Source organism: Papilio xuthus, unplaced genomic scaffold, assembly GCF_000836235.2.
Source record: "Papilio xuthus unplaced genomic scaffold, Pxut_1.1 DF825752.1, whole genome shotgun sequence".
Taxonomy (NCBI): Eukaryota; Metazoa; Arthropoda; class Insecta; order Lepidoptera; family Papilionidae; genus Papilio; species Papilio xuthus.
The window spans coordinates 138,518-159,590 of record NW_013532897.1 but is presented as its reverse complement, the minus strand read 5'-3'; the positions used below and the strand labels follow the sequence as shown (position 1 = coordinate 159,590).

The window sequence follows — 21,073 nt, the reverse complement described above, 5'->3', positions numbered from 1 at the left end:
GCTCGCGGCTCGCGGTGCAAGCAAATTGTTTTATGGCATTGCAAATAATTATAGATTAAATATCAATTTGAAAATACTAAATTAAAGCTGACAATATCAAGTCGCATAATAAATGTTACTCCGTTGGCCATAAGTTTGATCAAAATATGGAATAGTTTAGTCGTTTTTAAATTACAATACTATGAATAGATTGGTATGTCACGCTTTAATGCTTAATAATAACCATAATAGGATTATTTTATTAATTAATATTATTACTGGACGAAAAATCATTGGCTATTCGAAATGCAATTAAATCGTTTGAATGCTTTCAACACTCGCTAATGAACAAATTGCGCCGGACGTTCGGAAACTTCCCTAAAAGGCGGCCTAATGCGATAAATACAAAAGAATAACACCCGTTTCCGGAATTTTTAATTTACGGCCCGATAGACGGTTTAATATCCGGGCCCGCAGCGGACGCGATGAAATAATCGACTTTTATTAAAATAAATCGCTCGAAATGCAAAAGACTAGAATATAGCTCATCGTCGTCTGAGCTATCAGTAATATGGATTCGAATAACAGTTATTCAACTAAGCGTTCAAATAACAAGGGACGGTTCGTAACGATTCATTATCCCATATTACGATTTATTCTCTTCGGGGAGACATTTGTTATTTGCAATTGGAATGTGCTATTTCGATTTCAGAGTCTTCTGAATAATTTAACAGAAACGCTTATTCAATAAACAAGATAATAACTTTTGACTTAGAATAAGTAATTATGGAAACAGACAAGCTGTAGAATTATTATAAGTTGAGCAGAACTAGTAGCAAAATACCAACGTGTTTCTATTTATGATTTACCAATGTTCATTTATCGGACATTCTTAAGGTGCAACCTTCACATATCTGAGAAGAAATTCAAAGATATATGTGAAGGCAATCAACCAGCACTGTGCCAGGATGGTTGACTATGGTCTAATCACTCCTAACTTAGGGTAGGCTCCGAGCTCCTCAGTGGGGACGTATATTTAGCTGATGATGATGAGCAGAATTAAAATTAATTTTTGAATAATTGTAATAAATTCCATGTCTAATTTAAGCGTCAATAGCCTAATGGTTAAGGGTATGGATTTCCGATCACGAGGTCAGGGGTTCGAATACCGCCATTCGACTATTGTCGTAAACCATATCCTAGCACAAGCTTAGAGCTTATTTGGAATGGTAAAAGAAATATTAGTGAATTTCCAAAAAAAATCTGCTAAGTTTTTTAAATAAAATTATAAAAAAAACATGTCTTGCTAGGCTAGCTTGTTGATTAACGAAATTAGTTTTGTCATGTCTGTTTTCATGTAAATGTATAATGCAATTTCTTTGTTATTTGCATTAACACAAGGTATCTCAGCCATCTTATTAGATATTACAAACGCTATCTAAATGTATTCATAGCATTGTAGACAAATTGAACTTTCTTCCAGACACCTGATGAATATTAAAAGTAAAATTAACTTTTTTTTTCTTATTCCACTGCAATCCTTGTTTTATATTTTGTTCTGTTGCAAGTTTTATACCTTGATTAAATATCTGTATCACTTTTATTTTTCTCAATCATTAATATTAATAATGTATTTAAAAAAAAATATTAGGAAATAATTTTAAACGTAGATAAAAATTTTAAATGCGCAGATATGAAATATTTCTCGCCAGATTTGAGGATGCATTTGACGTTAAAATGTATATAATATTTCTTGTAAAGCAACCTGTACATCTTATTTCGATAAATCCCACGAGAAATTCAGATGTAGCTGTGACGTAACTAAATGCACAGTAGTTTTGAATACATAACTATATTTTTACATTATTTACTCAAGTATAGCAAAACTAAATATAAGTTTTTCCAAGTAAGATTAAAAACCAGTAGAATTCTACTCAAAAAATAACCATAGCTGAATTCAAATTCAAAGAAACAGAATAATTTTGGCACTCCATAAGTTGTAGTCAGACTAATCACGGAAATAAAGCTGCATGCACACTAAACAACAATAGAGAGTGCGGAGAACGAACGGCAACATTTTAATGGTCCACGACAATTCCACGTTTGGCAAGTTGCCGACGGCGACTCGGTGAGTGGATTGCCGCGAACACGGACGTTTTATGTCCAGCTAGAGACGGATCCGGCATACACATGAGCAAATGAAGTTGTTACGCATCACGCGAGTTAAACCCTCCTACAACAAAGCTTCCCATTCCGTACGAAATGACTGCTTCTCTTCAAAATAAGATAATTGTAACATTTTGTATGTGTTACTGTCCTCAAATTTTTGTCTTCTGGGGTCTGGATTTCCTAAATCAATGAATATATTTCAAACTATAAACTAGTTTATTATCGTTCATTTCTTACTAGCTAAAACACTATTTAGGATCTGATATGACGTTATTTCATTGGATTATCTGTTCGTAACAATTTAATTATTAAATTGTAACGTTCACCAACTATTTTCTTGTCAATGTCATTAATTCCAACTCAGTAAATTTTCAATCGAACGTCCCCACTCTAAAATGTTCAATGTTCCTAACGGTACAGTAAAAACACAGGCGGAATGCGCTTTGAATCCCCGCGCAGTAAAGCTACGGAGATATTTGAATGTGCCGATGGAATGGGCACTCCCAGAGAACACCTGCGGTCTACTTGCATTCCGCCAGATGGAGCTACCTTTGTAATGAACGAGCATGTGGAAAGGCTTTCTTAGTATGTCTATTCAATTGTTATATAGCTGAGTACATTAATTGTCTGTAAATCAAATTTTATTCAAATTATATACATCGAAGCATTAATTTTATAAACCCTTTGTATTTAAACCTACCTTTTATCTTAAATTTGGTAAATTACAAAATTGCAAAGACTAAAGTAGCGTTTGTTAACTTTGAGTGAACTACATAGCATAAGTATTTACTTAATCACTATTTTTTTTAATTCCAATCACATTAACAATACCTTTATAATAATAACCTTTATCTGAAGTTATTATAATTTAGATGCGATGCAATCTTAGCCGGATGATAAAGCAGCGCCCCATTCCCCATATTTCTGACTCATTCTCATCTGACTGTATATTTATAGTTCGATTGCAAATCCACTGCACTCGTTACTATCGACACACCGCTAACAGAGCTGTAATCTTCAAGTGTACTGTGATATGCTAAAAGCAACTCAATGATTTATACCTGGATTATTCTATGATCATAACGTTTCCTGTACTGATTCATATAGCTTGTTTTGTATTATTTACTTACATTAAATAGGACTCAGTGAATTCTGATTAATTTTAATTTGGTAACCTATATTTCTTCAGTGTGTACGACAGCCCGCAATGGTGCAATGTATTTCAATGAAACTGCTGTATTCCTCGTATACTAAATTAGAAACCTTTTTGATATGCAAAATAATCTTCGTCTCTCGATAAATATTCAAATTTTTAGTAATTGGTAACCTGATTTCTATCACCAAACAACAATTTGCGAGTGGGCGATCTGAATTTCGGTCACTATTTTTATGGTAACATTTTTTATATAATTTGATTTTTAGATTACAGTTCAACAATTTATAGTGTAAAATAATGAAATCTTGTACATTAACAATATTGATATCTTTGTAGGAAGTCGAGGTAATCGAGCGAGCGAACGCCTTAGATTTACTACTATCCTTAGCAAGGAACGAAGGCCCGGATCTACTATAAACCGTTTCGTATAAAAATGTCTTCGACTCCTTTAGACGGGTCCTATCCAGCTTTGTGTGAGCTCCTTTGTTCGCCGCCAATTAGTCGCCCCGCGTTTCTCCCCGCTATACCCCTATTATTGCTTAATAGATTATGGCTTACCTACTTCGCTTAGCCCACTCCTTTGTCTCGCTGCTAGCGCCGTTATTTCTGAATATCTCCGCAATTTACAGAATTTCCCAAGGTTGGTCGGAAATGGAAAGATGGAATGTTTCCCGTTTAAAATATGTTCTCGGTCCAGCGTAGTCGCTCCGTGTTCCGTTTCTAGTTTGTCTTTTTGTATTGTTTTATTAAGTATTTTATTAACTCGAGATTTAGAAATGTTTTCTATCTCACGACGATATCCAAAAACAGGTAGCGAGCGACTGGCTTTGGCGACGAAAGAACATAATATCGGAGAAGTATGCCTGGACAGGAACCTTCATAAGAATACACTACAAAGTCGCTTAGCAACTAAAATCACTGCCTTGCCTTACATTTATTTAAATACAAAGGGCTTACCTGTTTGTTAAGATATTAGTGAAAAAAGTCGCAGCGATTTTCAAGATGATAAACATTTTTTAAATTCGTGTAAGCCGTGTAGTCGCAATGCCAGTACTGACGGAAAAGACGACTCTCATTTACAATTCAACGCTGTTTGTACGGAATGATACAGTACGATATCCTCGCGACACAAGTATACAATATTAGTTTCGAAAATTTACGTTTCCTAGTATCCTAAACAGTAGCAGATCTTCCGACAGCATTGTTATGTTTAACATCTAACCTAATTGGATAATATTTCTAAATTACTACGAGAAAACACCATTTTACCATTACTTCTTCTATTACCATTAACGTTTCTTAGTTCCTGTTTATTATCACAAGGGTCCGTAGTCCTGCGGCGGACGAGAAACAATTTTAGCGGCATTGTCTCTGCGGCGCATCATTTTTCACCCCGCTGAAGATGTATTTGTTCGCGGTGACGGAGACAAATATAAATCAGTCGTATGAAAGCATTAAGGTCTGTTCCAAGTTACATTAGTTCGCTACGTCAAAGGCAATTAGTTTGAAAATAGTAAAGGTTGAAGCAATGAATAACTGAAGCGTGTTTATTTTTAGGGACAAAGCTTTTGTGATACGTATGTGACGCATCGTTGAATGTAGAGTTGAAATAACAGGACGGACAATACCACCTTTTATGTATTAAAGATAATTAAATAGTTTATAACTTTTGTAATAAATTAATTTTGAAAGATTTTCATTTATTAAATTTGACAAATAATAATTTTTAAAAAGCAGTTTTGCATAACGCAATTTAACAGATTTGAAAATCCTATCATAATGATATGTAAATACCCAATATATTTATATATAAAATCGACATTTGGTTAAAGAGGGTCAAGATCCTCAGCTGACGAGGGTGTGTGAGGCGTTTGATGCATACAGCGGAAGGGAAAAGGTCTGAACCAATCACGTAAGAGCCTGGAGCCACACCATGAACACGAAGATATCTTTCACATGTTATTGGTTTGACATTAAATAATGACCTCTACCTTAATGCGTTAGTGCATTATCGGAATGATAGTCTTATTTATGACTAAACTAGCCATCGCCCGCGGCTCCGTCCGCGCAGAATTAAAAAAAAACTAAATGAGTAGCTTATGTGTTCTTCCAGATTATAACCTACATCTGTGCTTCATTTCAAAAAGATCTGATGAGCCGTTCCGTAGATACCTAAAAACAAACATCCATCCATCCATCTAAAAAATCCATCCATGCAAAAAGTTTTGAATTGAAAAAACTTTATTCTCTATTTCTACTTAGCAACTAGAGAGATTCTAGTAGTAATAAAATCTCTATATAAAACATATAACCATCCCTGTCTTTCATCTTTGATAAAATAGAGATAACAATATGTTTGAAACAGGGATTTTAGTCTCATAAATCCACGGTTTCAATAGAGTTATATAAAACATAGAACATAAAGGCGTTAAAGCCGGACTAGACAAGTCCTTTATTTACCCATAAAAATGTCAACACTAAAGCTTATAGGAAATAAAACTAAACGTTCCATAAAAAAGTTAAAATTTTACCAGCCATACTTCAATAGAAATATTCGATTAATTTGTTTCATTGAATTGTCCATTCAAATAGTTCTCGACAAAGTAAAATGTCGAAGCGACAAATTGCTTCAAATTCATAAAGTAACAAATCGGGTCAACCAAATGAAAGCAATTTTGATTGTAGCTTACACTATTGACGTGACGTTGTTTGACATAATTTTTGTTTAATACAAAATATTTGACATTTATTCATTTGTTCTTGTTATTATTAAAACTGTATGAATTTTTATGTGTTATTTTACTGAGTGTATGTGATTTTTTGTGTGTAAGAGGCTTCTTAATGTTGCGATTAAAATTCATGTTGAAAACTCTAAACATTAAGTAAAAAAGATACCAATTTAACATCATATCTTACTAATATTATAAATGTGAATATTTGTATGGATGGATGGATGTTTGTTAGAAGGTATATCCAGAACGGCTGCATAGATCTCGCTGAAATTTGGCATAGATGTAAAAAAATCTGATAAACCATATAGGCTATTAATTATTTTTTTTATTTTCGCACTGACGGAGTCGCAGGCAACAACTAGTCTAACATAAATATTATAATTTAAATAAGTAACTCTATATACCTGACAAGGCGAAGTTTAACAAAGCCAACACATTCTCATCTCATTTACTTACACATACGAGTTAATGCGCGATACTCTGAAAACCAACACTCAAGTGAACCTGTCCGTCGGAGCCTTTGTCATGCAAATACCCCGTGTTGCGCTAATAGTATCTAACAAGCGCTGTCAGTTGCTAATACCTGAGCAGAATGCTCAACGAATAATTTACTCAACGTCGACTTTACTCAACTGGCTTATAGGAGGCTTGACTCGTACTTTTCGTATGTAGATTGAAGTGCTCAAATTGTAACGCAAAGCGTTTTCTCTTTGACAGTCCATTTTGTATTTAAATGTTTTTTACGATATATTCCAAACGCATTACTAACTGTATATTTACTAATGATGTATGAACATACAAACTTTACTATCATGGGCATTAAATAATATAAAACAGTCATTTTATTTATTTTATTTTAAATCTAATTTAGTTAACACCCTGATAATTTTATAAAAGTTATGAGCTCATTTGAACAAGAAACTTGCAAAAAGATGCCATATTATTATCACAAAATTCGTTCCCCAGTTTTGGCGCAAATAGAATTTAATATTAAAATCGTCTAAAACCGCGGACACGGCACACTCGGGTGTCCACACGGCATCGCAAAATGTACAAAACGTCGGGACCGCGCTCGACGCGGGGGACCATGAATTATGGCGTCCGCCGCCAGCACTCGTGGACGGACCGTATTTATTTATTGTGGTACACGGTCTACAATATACCCTTTTTTGTATATTTTTAAATAACTATTAAGCCTAATAAATAAAAAAAACCATTTAAGGCTTAAACACAGGAATTTTATATCTACACTAAATATATTACAATTACAGGATACGTATAGCAAAAACAAACAATCATTTCAATTTCAAATAAACCCAAATCAATCATTTTGTAGGAAAGTGAGGAACAAATTATTTCTTACATTATAATCAAAATAGTCAAGTCTATCGGTTTCTAATACATACCCTTGTTAAATTTAAGTTGAAAGTATAATTTTTTAAGACAACATCTTGTTTCTTGCAAGATTATATAGTATAACATCATCATCATAACATCATTATCATCAGTTCGCTTTACGTCCCCACTGAGGGGCTCGGTCAACCACGCTGACCAAGTGCGTGTTGGTTTACTTCACACATATCTTTTCAGATATGCACAGGTTACATCACGATGTTTTCCTTCACCGTAAGAACGTCGGATAAATGTACATGTGTAAATCGGAAATCGAAAAACACATTGGTACATGGTGGGATTCGAACCCAGGACCTGCAGATTGCAATCTAAGTGCTTGACCCCTGAGCCACCGACGCTCAATACAGTATAACATACTCACGTAGAATAACATACACTTTTTCCGCATTATTCCTTTCGTTTTCCCCGAGCGAGGCTCGTTCGCGTCTTATATATTACGGGCATGTGTTCGCAACATTTGTACAAAGGCTCAGGTGCCGGCGTCGCAGGCAATTGCTCTGACAAAGCGACCCGATTCCACCCCCCACTCCCCACATCCCCCCATTCCTATTGACAAATTCCTGCCTTGATTGGGAAGAAAGGGTTGACCTAATAAAATTCTTTCAATAAGTTATTTTGTCTGATAAAGTTTGATCTTTGCCTAGATAATAGTATGAAGAAGGCTCAAACAATTTATTCAATAAAAACAAAGTGCGTTTTAGCTCTAGCACTTTATCTATCTGCTCTAGATTAGGTTGTGAAACCTAGTTTTTAAATATTTATTTTTATTGTAGCATATTCCTGGAAAATATAGTGAATTAGAATTGTTTTAAATTGTCTAAAACAACAACTTGTATTGTTTCAGAACGTCGATGCTGGCAAACTACATTCGAATAAAAAGTATTTCAACATGTCAATGGTAAGTTTACCTAAATATTTCTAACTAGCTGTCGCCCGCGACTCCGTCCGCGTTGATATATAAAAAACTTAATTAGTGTAGCCCACCCATCCATCCACGTCACATCCATCTAAACATTCTCATTAATAATATTAGTAAGTTAAATAAAAAGCAGCTCTTCAAGGCATAAATTCAAAAAAAAATAGTATCCTATGTCCGTCTCCTGGCTCTAAGCTACCTCCTCACCAATTTTCAGCCATATCGGTAAAGTCGTTCTTGAGTTATAAATAGTGTAACTAACACGAGTTTCTTTTATATATATAGATAGATTTGAATTAGTGGAATTAATATTCGTTGAGTTAATCCAAACAACACGGCTTATTTACATATTTAAGTCTAAAACATAAATCTTTTCGTCTTTTGCAAGTAATTGAACTGTAGTAACTTTTATGACATAATAAAAAGAAAACAAAACAGTAGGCTCGGTTGACATCTCTCGCCCGACAAAGGTCACAAGAGGCGGTCGTAATATAAATAAAGGCTCATCTGGAATTCATTCCCGTCGTTTTCTGCGGCCTGCCAGACCTGCACGTAGCACTATATTCCCTCGTTGACGAATTCCTCGTTTTACGATCCGTCAGAATGAAACGTCGCCGGCGAGGGTTGACGCATAAAATTCGAATGTCCAATATCGCACCATCTGGTGGACTGTCCTCAGGAATCACTTGAGGAGCACAAATTACAGAATCAGCTTCGAAGAAGGGGACAGTTTTCATAAAGACCCGGGGCAGCGCATTCCCTCGAATAAAATTCCGTCTTTACGACGCCGGCGAAACGGATAGCAACTTTCCCTGCCCGAATCGGTCCTACTAATTACGTACAATTCCGCTCCACGAAGCGTGCAAAAACTTTTTGTGTTTGTCGAATTTCGTCAATTAGAACTGCGTAAAGCCCGCATCTGATACATTGAAGTCTTTGTTTCTTTGTATTTAAGAGTGGAAGTTTAATATCTCCTCGGGAATTATTACAGAATACGTATTTCCCGTCCACGTGTCCGGAGCGGCTCGTTCCGGGGGCTGGTTCTTTTAATTCTGACGTCGGCGGTCACGCCTCGGCTAAGGTGGGCTCGGACCGCAAATAATAAAGTGTAAAACAAAGGAAATAAAAGACGGAGCACGAATAATATTTACCCCGCGGACCCTCGACCGGTGGAAACACAATGTTCGGCTTTAATTTTCGGGGTTTTTTCGTACAAACTTTGGAAACCTTTCCTTCCTGACTTGCCGACGCTCTCGGACTATACCGTGAAGTTCACGCCGCGGTTTTCCGTCGCTATTTTATTTAAATTTGTTATAATAAACTTCCGAGTGAATTATAAATAAACAGGTGACATGAATGTACACAAATTCTCGCTTCTTATTCTCTATATCTCATTTTGGTTATACATGCTAAAAATATAAAACACCAAATGCCCAATTTTAACGTAATGAAATTTTTACTATTAACACTTTACAAAAGCATCAAGACATACTGCCTATAAATTGTAAAGTCGGGTTGAAACAATTACATTTTACATCATTTCAATAAACTTTCTATCAGTTGATTTGATTTATAGGCATTATAAGAATATTTGCTTTGACAAAAGTAAATATGCAACTAAAACAAAGAAATATAACCTCAAAAACAAATATGCACGATGCAACATTAGAAATACAATATTATTTGTATTTTAAAAATTCTTTTAGAGAAAAATTTCTAACATAAAAATTAATTATCGTTTAAAACATATTTTTCTCTAGAAACATTATATGAGGGTTGCCATATTTCCCGCGCAACTAAACAAAATGGCGCCAATACAATTCATAACCTACAAAAGTTGCTGCTAACAATTAAAAATTCTTATTTTATATATTTAAAAAAATGTCAGAGGAAAAGCCTCTCCCGTTTATTACACCATCTGCTTATTGTTTTACGAAAATAAACGCCGAGGTGCTGTTTGGCGGGAACTTGTTAATATTTAAAGCGCTCGCCTCCCGCTGTTAACGCTTACGTGGATTACAAAATCCAAATTTTATAAGAAACACGAACAATAAGGAGAATCCTCGTAAGGCTCTTTCTTATAATATGCTCTGTTTAAAAAAATAAACAAGAGGCTTAAGGTACTAATTGATATTAGTAACCAAAGCCTTCAAAGCATTACCGTATTAGTAAATATATTTTTTTAGATAGATAGTGTTTCGCTGATCTCTTTATTAAAAGATTATTTTAGAATATGAATGCGTTTTTTGTATTAATCGTATCTTAATTTATAATAATATTTAATCAGTAATTAACAATCGTTTGATTTGAAACAATTAACACTAGATGGCCTGTTAAAGGTTAGGAGTTAATTCGCAATATCTATGCGGCGATGGACTCCGAATGTCAAGTGCAGGTTATCGTGCTCCGGGTTTCAGGCGGATATTGCCGACACGGGCGAGGGGCGGGCAATTAGCACGGCCAAATTAAAGTGTCTCTTAAGGTTATTGCTCTTCCTATTACTATCAAGGTCGAGGAAAATACATTGTGTTTACACAGTACTGTAAAGTTCAACAATATCTTTTTATGGATAAAAAATCGTCATGCAAAATTGTGTAAACGTTAATCGATTACTAACTTTTTTTGCTTTACTAATCCAATAGGCAAAAGGTTGTTGATCTGGTGGTAATATAAGACTAGCCTTAGACTCCGTCCGCGCGCAATTAAACAAAACTTAATTAGTAGCCTATGTATTCTTCCAAACTATGTTCTACATCTATGTATTCTATAGTACCTACATATTATAGACTTTAAAATTTTATTTAGTCTCTAAACTTGTTGATTAAAGACAATGTTTTATCTTTAAGGGTATATCTTTATAGCATATGTCTATGGGCAGCGGTTACTTCGCTGTTTTAGTCATATTTATGTGGCCATTTGCTCGTTAGTCTTCGCGAATATCTTGCACTCTTTTCTACGAATTTCCTGTAACTAGCTTGCACAAGGTATTACGTTTTAAATATATTTTTATTATATTTCTTAGTTTCGTTCTAAACATAGTTCTCCATCGATCATCTGTTTTATGAACTATCTTTTCAGTATCTAAAGGAAAGAAAATAACGGATGTAATAAAGTGTTCAAGTTTACTATGAAGAGAGATTACTGAAATATTCTAGTAGAGTAAATCAGTAATAAAATGAAGGAACGACAAATTTTTATACAGTTTTTCGATGTTATTTGATTTATATTCGTTGCAGAATTATTAGGTAACTAGTAATAATTAATCACTAGATTTATATTTCCTATCAACATTTTTATTTTGAAAAAGCAATCTCTTTCCTATTCGCCGACATTTTAATGGAAACTATTCATTTCCGGAAATAAAAGATGTCCTTTACGTATCAGAGAACTCAAGAAAAAGGTACATCGGCAGAGATTTCATCGTAATTAGGTCCTCGATACAGATGGAAGACTTGTGAATGTTTACTTTTTGTTTCTTTATGTTCTCTTTCATTTTCTTTAGCTAAGTAAGTTGAATGCATAAAGTACACTAGTATAGTTTAATATTATAATTGTTTAAAGCATGTGTATGTGTAATCGCTGCAATAGCGAAGTGACCGTTGCCCATAGACATACGCAATTGCATATGCGTTGCCTACCTTTAATCAGCGTAGGAGAGGATGCACAGAAAGAAAATATTTTCCCTTTCCATAATACTCTCATCCGGAAATTCCACTTCCACTTCCCATCCTTTCCTTGTTTGATTTCAAATTTTTAATAACTTTGTTAAAATATATGATTTTTGATGAATATATCAAACAATATCTTAAAATATGGATAAAGTTTCATTTAAAGAAATATTTAATTTCTTTAAGCAACATTTTTTTGTGTATCTTACCAAAGTTTCATCAGTCCAGTGATTTAAGAACATATCGTGGGACAAACAAATTAATTTATTTTATTTAGATAATGATTTAATTGATGATGTCATAGTATACATATATTAATATGAGTACCACGTATGACAGCCTACAGTATCCTATGAACTATCATGATGTCATATCTAATTCAAGTGTGCATTATAACCTATCCGTATATTAGTTTAGGTTCTAAAAAAATGACTGTTAAAACCATCCACCATCCACGTCTCAAATGAACAGCACTTTAAAATGTTAAAACACAAAAAACAACGAGAAAGCGCTTTTAAAAATCTCCTTTAAAAGTGAAGCACAAACAAAATGTTGCTACTAAATTGATACGGAGTACATTCTAAACTAGTTTTATTTGTCATGTGCAGAGTTACGTCGCAACTGAGACGAGTAATCCGAGAGAGGTAAACAGCGGAGTGGCGGGCAAAGGGGGCGGGGGCATCGCTAAAAACGATTTGCGAGTGTTCCCCTACCAGATATTTTGTTACGTACAAAAAACCTCATAGAATACTTTGTTTCGGATTGCATTTCGAGTTCACAGTTTGCGTTTATTCGGGCGTGAGAACAAAGAAAAGAATAAGGAGAATTTTATAGAAATTGTTATGGGAAAGTCTGACCGAACTACGTCCCTTTGGTTTCATATTTTTTATTTTGTTTTTATATTGTATATAGTGATCCATTGAACTCTATATATTCACCGTTAAAAAGTTATTAGCACCTTCATTGTACATCATTGTTTACATATGTTTCATATATTATTGATATACTAGCTGTTACCAGCGACGCCGTCCGCGCGGATTTAAAAAAAAAACAATTAGTAGCCGATGTATTCTTCTAGATTATGTTCTACATCTATGTGAAATTTCAGTCATATCCATGCTGTCATTCAGGAGATACCTTGTGACAAACATCCATCCATCTAAACATTCGCATTTATTACATTAGTAAGATTATTCGATACTTTGTCACAATTCAGTTTGACTCATTCCGTGTACACTTGTGCTGAGCCTCAATCACTTCTAACTACGATACTTTTCTTGGAATGAGACAATCCAACTCTTGTTAAGGATTGTTTTTATTGCATCACTATCTATACCTGAGATGTATACGTAATCAACACATGCACGTAATGTGAACGCTCCTTTAGTTTGTGTTAGTACACATGAGTAAGATAGCGGGATATTTTACTACTGCATGAATACAATATAATGTCACGTAAAAACAGAAGTTTGTCTATCCGACCGGTTCTGTTTGGTCATGTTTCTTACATAGGTATCTTTAATGTAAACACACTAGCTTACAAATGTGAATATTTTTTACCCTTACAGATTATCTTACTTATATTAGAAATGCGAAAGTTTAGATGGATGGATGAATACATGTTTGTTAGGAACGGCTTAACGCATTTTGATGAAATTTGGCATAGATGTAGAACATAATCTGGAAAAACCACATAGGTTTTTTATTCCGCGCGGACGGAGTTGCGAGCGACAGCTAGATATTTCAATTGGTCTGTCATGGCAATACCAATAGCTGTTTCATTACGTGTACAATTTAAATATAATAACACTGCAAAAGTATACATCAACTTTTTAACATACATTTTCCTTTAGTGTTTACGCAGCAATAATTAATTAAAAAGTAGCGATATCAGTCCATCGTTCGGTAGGCGTCGGCCGGTGTCATGCAGCCTAATTAACTGTCCCACTGCACGAAAAACGTGCGGGTTATTAATGAATGAGATAAGTGTTTAGGATTAAACAGGGCTACCAACTTAAGACTTAATTTTACAATTAAATTAAATAATATAATATTTGCTCTCAATAATTCGTAAACAGTAATTGTAGTAATATACCTTTTTGTAGATGGCAAAAAAGCTGATGGGCGGATTGCATACATTTTCTTTAACAGACCTTATCAAACACATTTTAACATGACGAATTTAAAAAGTTAAAGGATGCAATGTAACTCAATGTGCTACGATTAATTAACATACATATGACTCAGTATAATTTTAATAATACAGGAGAGTTATTTTTGATTGACACAGTCCCTTATTATGTAGATAGACCATATTCGAACAACCCTGCGTGAACGGAAGACGGGGCGGGTCAGTTAGTCAAGATAAGTGCGCTGACATGCCGTTCTTCCTCACCGCATAGACAACGCAGAGATATCTCTAATTATGAGCTGCCGTCTATAAATTACTCAGACAAATTGCTCGACGGCGATAGCATCGCTATCTTATTTTTGTTAACCCTCCCAACGCCGCTTCATTCATCAAGCCGATAACGTATTCTGGAATACATTGAATAAACACGCACGCAATTGGTGTATTTTTAATGAAATCCTGAAAGTCGCATAGGCCTAAGCAGTAACAAAAGACAATTTTGAAAAGCTTTTTTCGATTTATTTTGTATTCAAAATACTTTATAAAGTCCTTACAACTGGACGTTTAAACTATTTGATATATTTTAAACTAGTTTCGAAATATATAAACTAGCTGTCGCCCGCGACTCCGTCCGCGTGGATATATAAAGAATCTTAATTAGTGTAGCCCACCCATCCATCAATCTACATCTCAACATTCGCATTTACAATATTAGTAAGTTAAATAAAAAGCAGCTTTTCAAGTCATAAATTCGAAAAAAAAAAATAGTATCCTATGTCCGTCTCCTGGCTCTAAGCTTTAAAGCCGTTTTTGAGTTATACATAGTGTAACTAACACGACTTTCTTTTATATATATAGAATAGCAGAAAAACGATATGACTAAAGAACTTGTAGCAAAATACAATAAAATAGTCACCAATGGGTAAAACAGTAATTTAACTCACCCCAAGTAGATAAATCTCGTCAGAAATCTTCGATTTGCCACCCGAGAGCGTAAAGATTACCATAAATATATTTAATCGTCGTAAAGTATCGCTCTACGAGTCCCAAATTGTCTCCGGACCCTCGCCCCCCTCCCCCCGTGCAGTCACAGTGCAACTAGCGTCAAACGAATCATTCTCAAATGAAGCTCTCTGTGCTTGTTTGCATTGACGCAGATCAATGTTCCAACAGAGATTTCACACAGAGATTTCCTTTTGTTGTCTCTGTATTTGTGAAATTTTACATAATCTTTATTTTCATCTGTTATTTATTATTGTTGTTGCAATTATAATTATATGCTTAGCAATACCAAGTTTTCGTACTGGTAAACATTAAATGCTTTCTATTTAGTTTAAAAACTATCTACAATTTTACTTTAATGCAATAAAGTATACATGATGATCTGATTCAAAACAACTTACTTTTTAAATTCGGTTGTAGAATTATCATCAAATGTTCTTATTTTACTTTCACCTTCGCATAAAACCTTGAGAATAGTAACTAATTTAATTCAAATTCTATAAGGCTCTCTATTGTTCAATACTCTATGTTGGATACTCAAGGGATCACGCATCTGTCGCAGTAGCGCCCCTCACAACGACCGCGACGACCCTGAGCCCTGACCCTCCGACAATCTGCGTGCTCGATAACGAATACTTCCTGGCCCTTAAGGAAAAAGCAAGGGCGCTGAATGCATGTATTTACTTAAAAACATCCCTTTCTCCCAAGAAATTGCCTGAGGCTTACATACATATATCGGAATAGTGTATGTTTAGTTTTATTTAAATATGTTTTAATAATTTTATACTTTTGCTCATACAATATTATTGATAAACTGTTAATAATTTATTAGTAAAACTGTAATATTTAAGTTGTTGTATTTGTTAAAATATGGTGGTATTAAAAACCCAAAGATTGTTGTTTAAAAAATTTCACGTGTTCAAATTTTAAATCATAAAATAACCGAAACACTTACCAAAGTCTGTATTTACAACTGCTATTTCCAATACAATGCATGTAATATTTAGATAATTTGCGTTTGTTTACATGCTACTGTCTGCAGAGGGCGCAAAGAAAGGGGATCCTTACGAACCCTTCTGCCATCCCTGAAGCGTAACGCTTCTTTTATTACGTTACTCACAACAAACGCTATATTGATTGTACATTTCCCGCAATGCACAGATGTGCATTACACTTCTACTTACAAAGACAGCTATGTACGTGTAGCGGATTCAATATTGACGCAGTAAGTTAACATGAGCAGTTACATAGTAGTCCCACAGGACCCATATTTGATCGGACTTCTGTATAGGATTAGAAGCTTTACCATAGCCTTCATAGAGGGCTGTTACATACATTTTCTAGTGATTTTCTTTTGTATAACTCTTTACAAGAAAATGTATTAGTTATGTTATATATGTTATGCAGTTATTTATATCTCTTTACAAAGAGTTTGAAGGCATCTTCAGTCTTCTCAAAAATATAGAACCAAATGTAACAAGTAAATATTGTCGTCGCCTGGCGTGCACTCGCTTACATGTCGTTCCAGTTGCTGCTTTCTGTTTATATTTAATTTCACTAAAAGCTTTAATAATAGAGTAAATAACCAATTTTCATCCCAATTTCCCCTTCGCCAAATGAAATTATATTTTTGTTGACACACGGAAAATTGAGCGTTATAATTCAGATTTATGGAAAACAGCGGAGGCACGTATATCTCGCAACGTTTTGCAAACCGCATTCACAATGTACTTCGCAATGAAATATTCCATTAAAATCGAGTTACGAACCGCAAATAACGCGGCCGCAACCGACATATTATTATTTAATCATAAGTTTAGACAGGCGGGGTCTTTGATCGCGTTGTTATTGTTAAACACGTGTGCTCAACCGTACATTCCTCAAATATAAACATTTGTTACATTATAAAGAAAAAAATGTTCTGTGTTACATCAAACGCACTTACATTTCCATATTTGGATCATCTTCCTTATAATCGTAATAAATTTAGATTTTGAGACGAAAATATTTTTACACTCGCCCGCAACTCTGTCCGCGCGGAATAATAAAAACATAATTAATAGCCTATGTGTTCTTCAAGACTTTATTCTATATGTATGCCATATTTCATCTAGATCCGTTCAGCCGTTCTGAAGATACCTTCAAACATACAAACATTCGCATTTATATTAGTAAGATTAACGTGACTATAGTTTAATCCTTTTTATCTAAGCTTCAAAAATCTGATTAGGTAAACTAATTTAGTAACAAATAATTACTGATTTTATCAACGATTCGTTGCATTCGTAAATTCCAATATTTATTTTATACATTGGCAACAGTAGGAACAATGAATGGAATTTGGGTCGACTTTCTCAAAACATAAAGATGCTAGCTGATTACTTTATCATGACATTGTGAGGCCGATTTCCACTAAGCTAATAACCGCGCGACTATTACTATGCGCAATTCCAATAGCATGTAGAGGCCTACCTCAACTGCACCAGTGGAAATGGTATATTTGTTTATAGAGGTTGCATATGTACTACGCCAAAGGCGCGTATTCAGTCGGGATTGTGGAATCTTATTAGTATTGTTCTTTTAACAAAAAAGCGAAAGGCGTTACCAACTCAAGATCAAGGCCATCTATTGATTTGCTTTGCCCATCTCTCCGTGTTTGTCTTTTAAAGTTTTTGTTATCCATTCACCGTCTCTTTTATAAATGTAATCTTTGAACCGGATCTAAAACACAATAATTTCTTCGTTTAACCAAGTTTTTTTGTCTCGTGTTGTTAGAAAATTGTGAAAGCGATGAAACCACGAGTTGACACAATATGATATTTGATATTGTTACTTCAAAATGTAGTTGAATTAAGTTCAGACATTCTATCATTTATATCCATTTTTAGAAAAATACTAGACAAATAAACTACCTTCATGTAGATATAATAATTTTATAACATTCACAATATAATTTATTAAGTACAGATCGTGGGAAAGAAGGCATGCAAGCCACGGTAACCACGCATTAAACCACGATCAACCGTTAGTTTGACGACGCGTTAGTTACTCGTATCTTTATTACTTATTTATTAACTTTATGCTTGCGAGCGAAGAAAATCAGAGATACTCAACATTGTTATTGTTGAATTTTGTACCATAATGTACTGTTTTTAAGGTGGAATTTATACTGCATGTATGAATGGCAAGTATATTTGTATGGCCGTTCCACTGTAACCTGTCTTATAATTATTGTCTTTTTAATATTGTTAACCAAAGTTTTACCTACATAAGTACTTAATAAAATAGTACGAAAGTTGATGTCATAAGGTTCAAGAGGAAAACTTCGAAATGTTTCGAAGAAACTTTATAAAGCGCTTTACAAGTGTAGTCTCTCTTTTCTATTATACTAGCGGTCGACCGAGGCTTCGTCAGCGCAGAATTTTAAAAAAGAAAACAGCCTATAATATTTTATATCCGCCTGCATCAGCTCGTATTCAGTCGGGTCGAAATCGGTTCAGCCATTCTGGCGAATACTAGGAACTGCTTCTCGGACAAACAGATAGAAATTTTAAAAACTGCTCTTTCATTATCAGCAACGCAAAAAAATCACGTGTACGAGATGTATGATTTATTTTCACCATTTTTCATAGACACTACAATTTTATTAAATAAATATAGATTATAATTTATCAATTATTATTTGTAAAGAATAAAACAATTAAATGATTCTTTATCTCGGTATTTTCACTTTCCATCTCAGATTACGATTAATTTTTACTTGAATTGACTAAGCAAAGATATGTACATATATTTTTATCTATCCGTCGATGCAGGCGTGGTGCACGCCCGCTCAGCCGCACCACCAATTCTCTAGATTAAACTGTCAATTCGCATTCGTTTTTTTCACTGGTGTAGAAATAGGGTTGCTGGATTAATTGTTATCCATTTTGTGATAAATTTTATATATCGTTGTCTAAAATTACGCGACTGTAACAATTCTATGTGTATGTGTGTGTGTGTGTGTGTAGTATTAACAATCTCAAATTTAAGTTAGTTTTTTAGTATAATGTCTATTCTTCAGCCATATAAAAGAGTTTATTGGGACTTTCAGTAGTAAAAACAAATATTATGAAAACTTTATCACGATCAAAAGATTTACTCCCTTACAATTAAACAATACAGATCTCAACAAAACATATAACATTGAAGTTTGCGAAGAAACTATTAAGCAACTTAACACATAACTAGTAAAGGAAGTCGCGTAACTAAAAGTTACGGGCTACCATTGACTTCAAAAGTATTTCTTTCCGTATAGTGTGTTTACTGACATTGTTCTTTCGGGCAACCCTGACGCGGGAACCCTCCGTTACGGCTAAGCGGCCCGTAATTTAGGGTTCCGCAGCTGCGTCCGGATAATACTGATTGTATTGCGACTGATCGCATCTCTTAATCGAATGCCTTGCCCTTTTTACGCTGCAAAAGATACAATGTTACTGTAGTCCGTTTGTAATTGAATACGAGTGCGTTGCTATTTATAGTGAATTTTGTCTGCATCTCAGTTGACGATACCAATTTCGAATCTCGAAGAATTATAGTCAACTAAATTGTATGCTCGAGATTAACGCTGTCAGTTTAAGATTTGCTAAATTTCTTCCAAAAATAATTAATCATATATGGTTATAAATAATGATTAAAATTGAATGTGAAAACATTTTTTTAATTAAAATCGAGCTTTAATTTATGGCAATGTTTTGCTATTGTCTATAAATAGACAACTTATCTCGAAGAATACCTCAATTAGACAAACGATATCCGATACAAATCCAAACATTTACATTGTAAGGGTCTGATGTTAACAATTTGCTCTAATTGGCAAGAACTTTGTTCGACGGAATTTCGAATTTGCGTGCGACTTTCACCTGCTCTCTGTCCAATTAAAAAGATTGATCTCTGCCTGCCACCTATTCAACAGGCGCGCGACTTTCATGCATACCTTTACCAGTTAATGGCAGTTCTAAACGGTGTAACCCCTTCACAATGATAAATAACGTCGTTAATTTGTGTTAACACAATCGAGAGTGGCAATTAGGAGACCTGATGCCGCTTTTACATTAATCCTCAGGTTAAATTCAACGTATAAATTAAGAGGAGACTTAAGTCGCACTTAGCGCCAGAATTAACCGACAGTTAATTGAAACTAGACGTGGAAAAACGAGGTCGGCCGGCCGCGGTTGATAAGCGACGATGTAATCCTCCGCTAAACAATGGATTAAAGTTTAGTTCCCGGCAGCAACACGCCCTCGCCCCCCGCCTCGCACCCCCGCACTCCTCGGCCAGAGGTGTTCAACGTTTTTAACGCTGATTACAACTTTTGACTTAATCTCCGGTCTGTTTAAAGACGAAATGTTTCTAAATGGAGAGATTTATGTTCTCGCTGGAAATCTTCGTCTTATTGCAAGCTATTGTTATTATTATAAAAGAAAAAAGAGAAGTTATACAACCAGTTTTAATAAATACCAAAGCCAACAGTGTTAGACGTCAGCACAGCATCTGTTGCACGAAATAGTCGTCTCGGCCGGTGCAATACCACGACCACACAGTAGACAGGCGTGAATTGGAAGCATTTCCGCGTACAATCTGATGAGTGTGGTGCCAGAGGCCTCATTTTGTTCTACTTTCCGTGCCTAATAACTTCTAATAGGAAATACATCTGCGATTACGAATGTCTATGGACAGCGGTTCGCTGTGTCCCCGAAATGAAGTGGTCACCTTCTCGTTTGCCACCTTATCATATAAACAATCATCAGTATAAATCTGGGTATGCTAACTTATGCATACAGTTTATACGAAATCCAATTAAAACGATAATTTTAGATCACATGCAGACTAGGAAAGCGTAGCTTTCGGTGTAATAATAGCTTTGAT

At 34.7% G+C, this 21,073-nt stretch overlaps 1 protein-coding gene across 1 annotated transcript in view; it reads left to right on the top strand.

Annotated features, from left to right (window-relative positions):
- The window catches only part of LOC106125884 (carboxypeptidase N subunit 2-like), a 195,490-nt gene that overhangs the window by 102,639 nt on the left and 71,778 nt on the right, over positions 1-21,073 (top strand). Inside the window, exon 3 of the mRNA XM_013323292.1 lies at positions 8,294-8,347. Coding sequence (XP_013178746.1) covers positions 8,339-8,347 — 9 coding nt within the window. The 5' untranslated portion in view covers positions 8,294-8,338. The remainder of the gene's footprint in view (positions 1-8,293; positions 8,348-21,073) is intronic.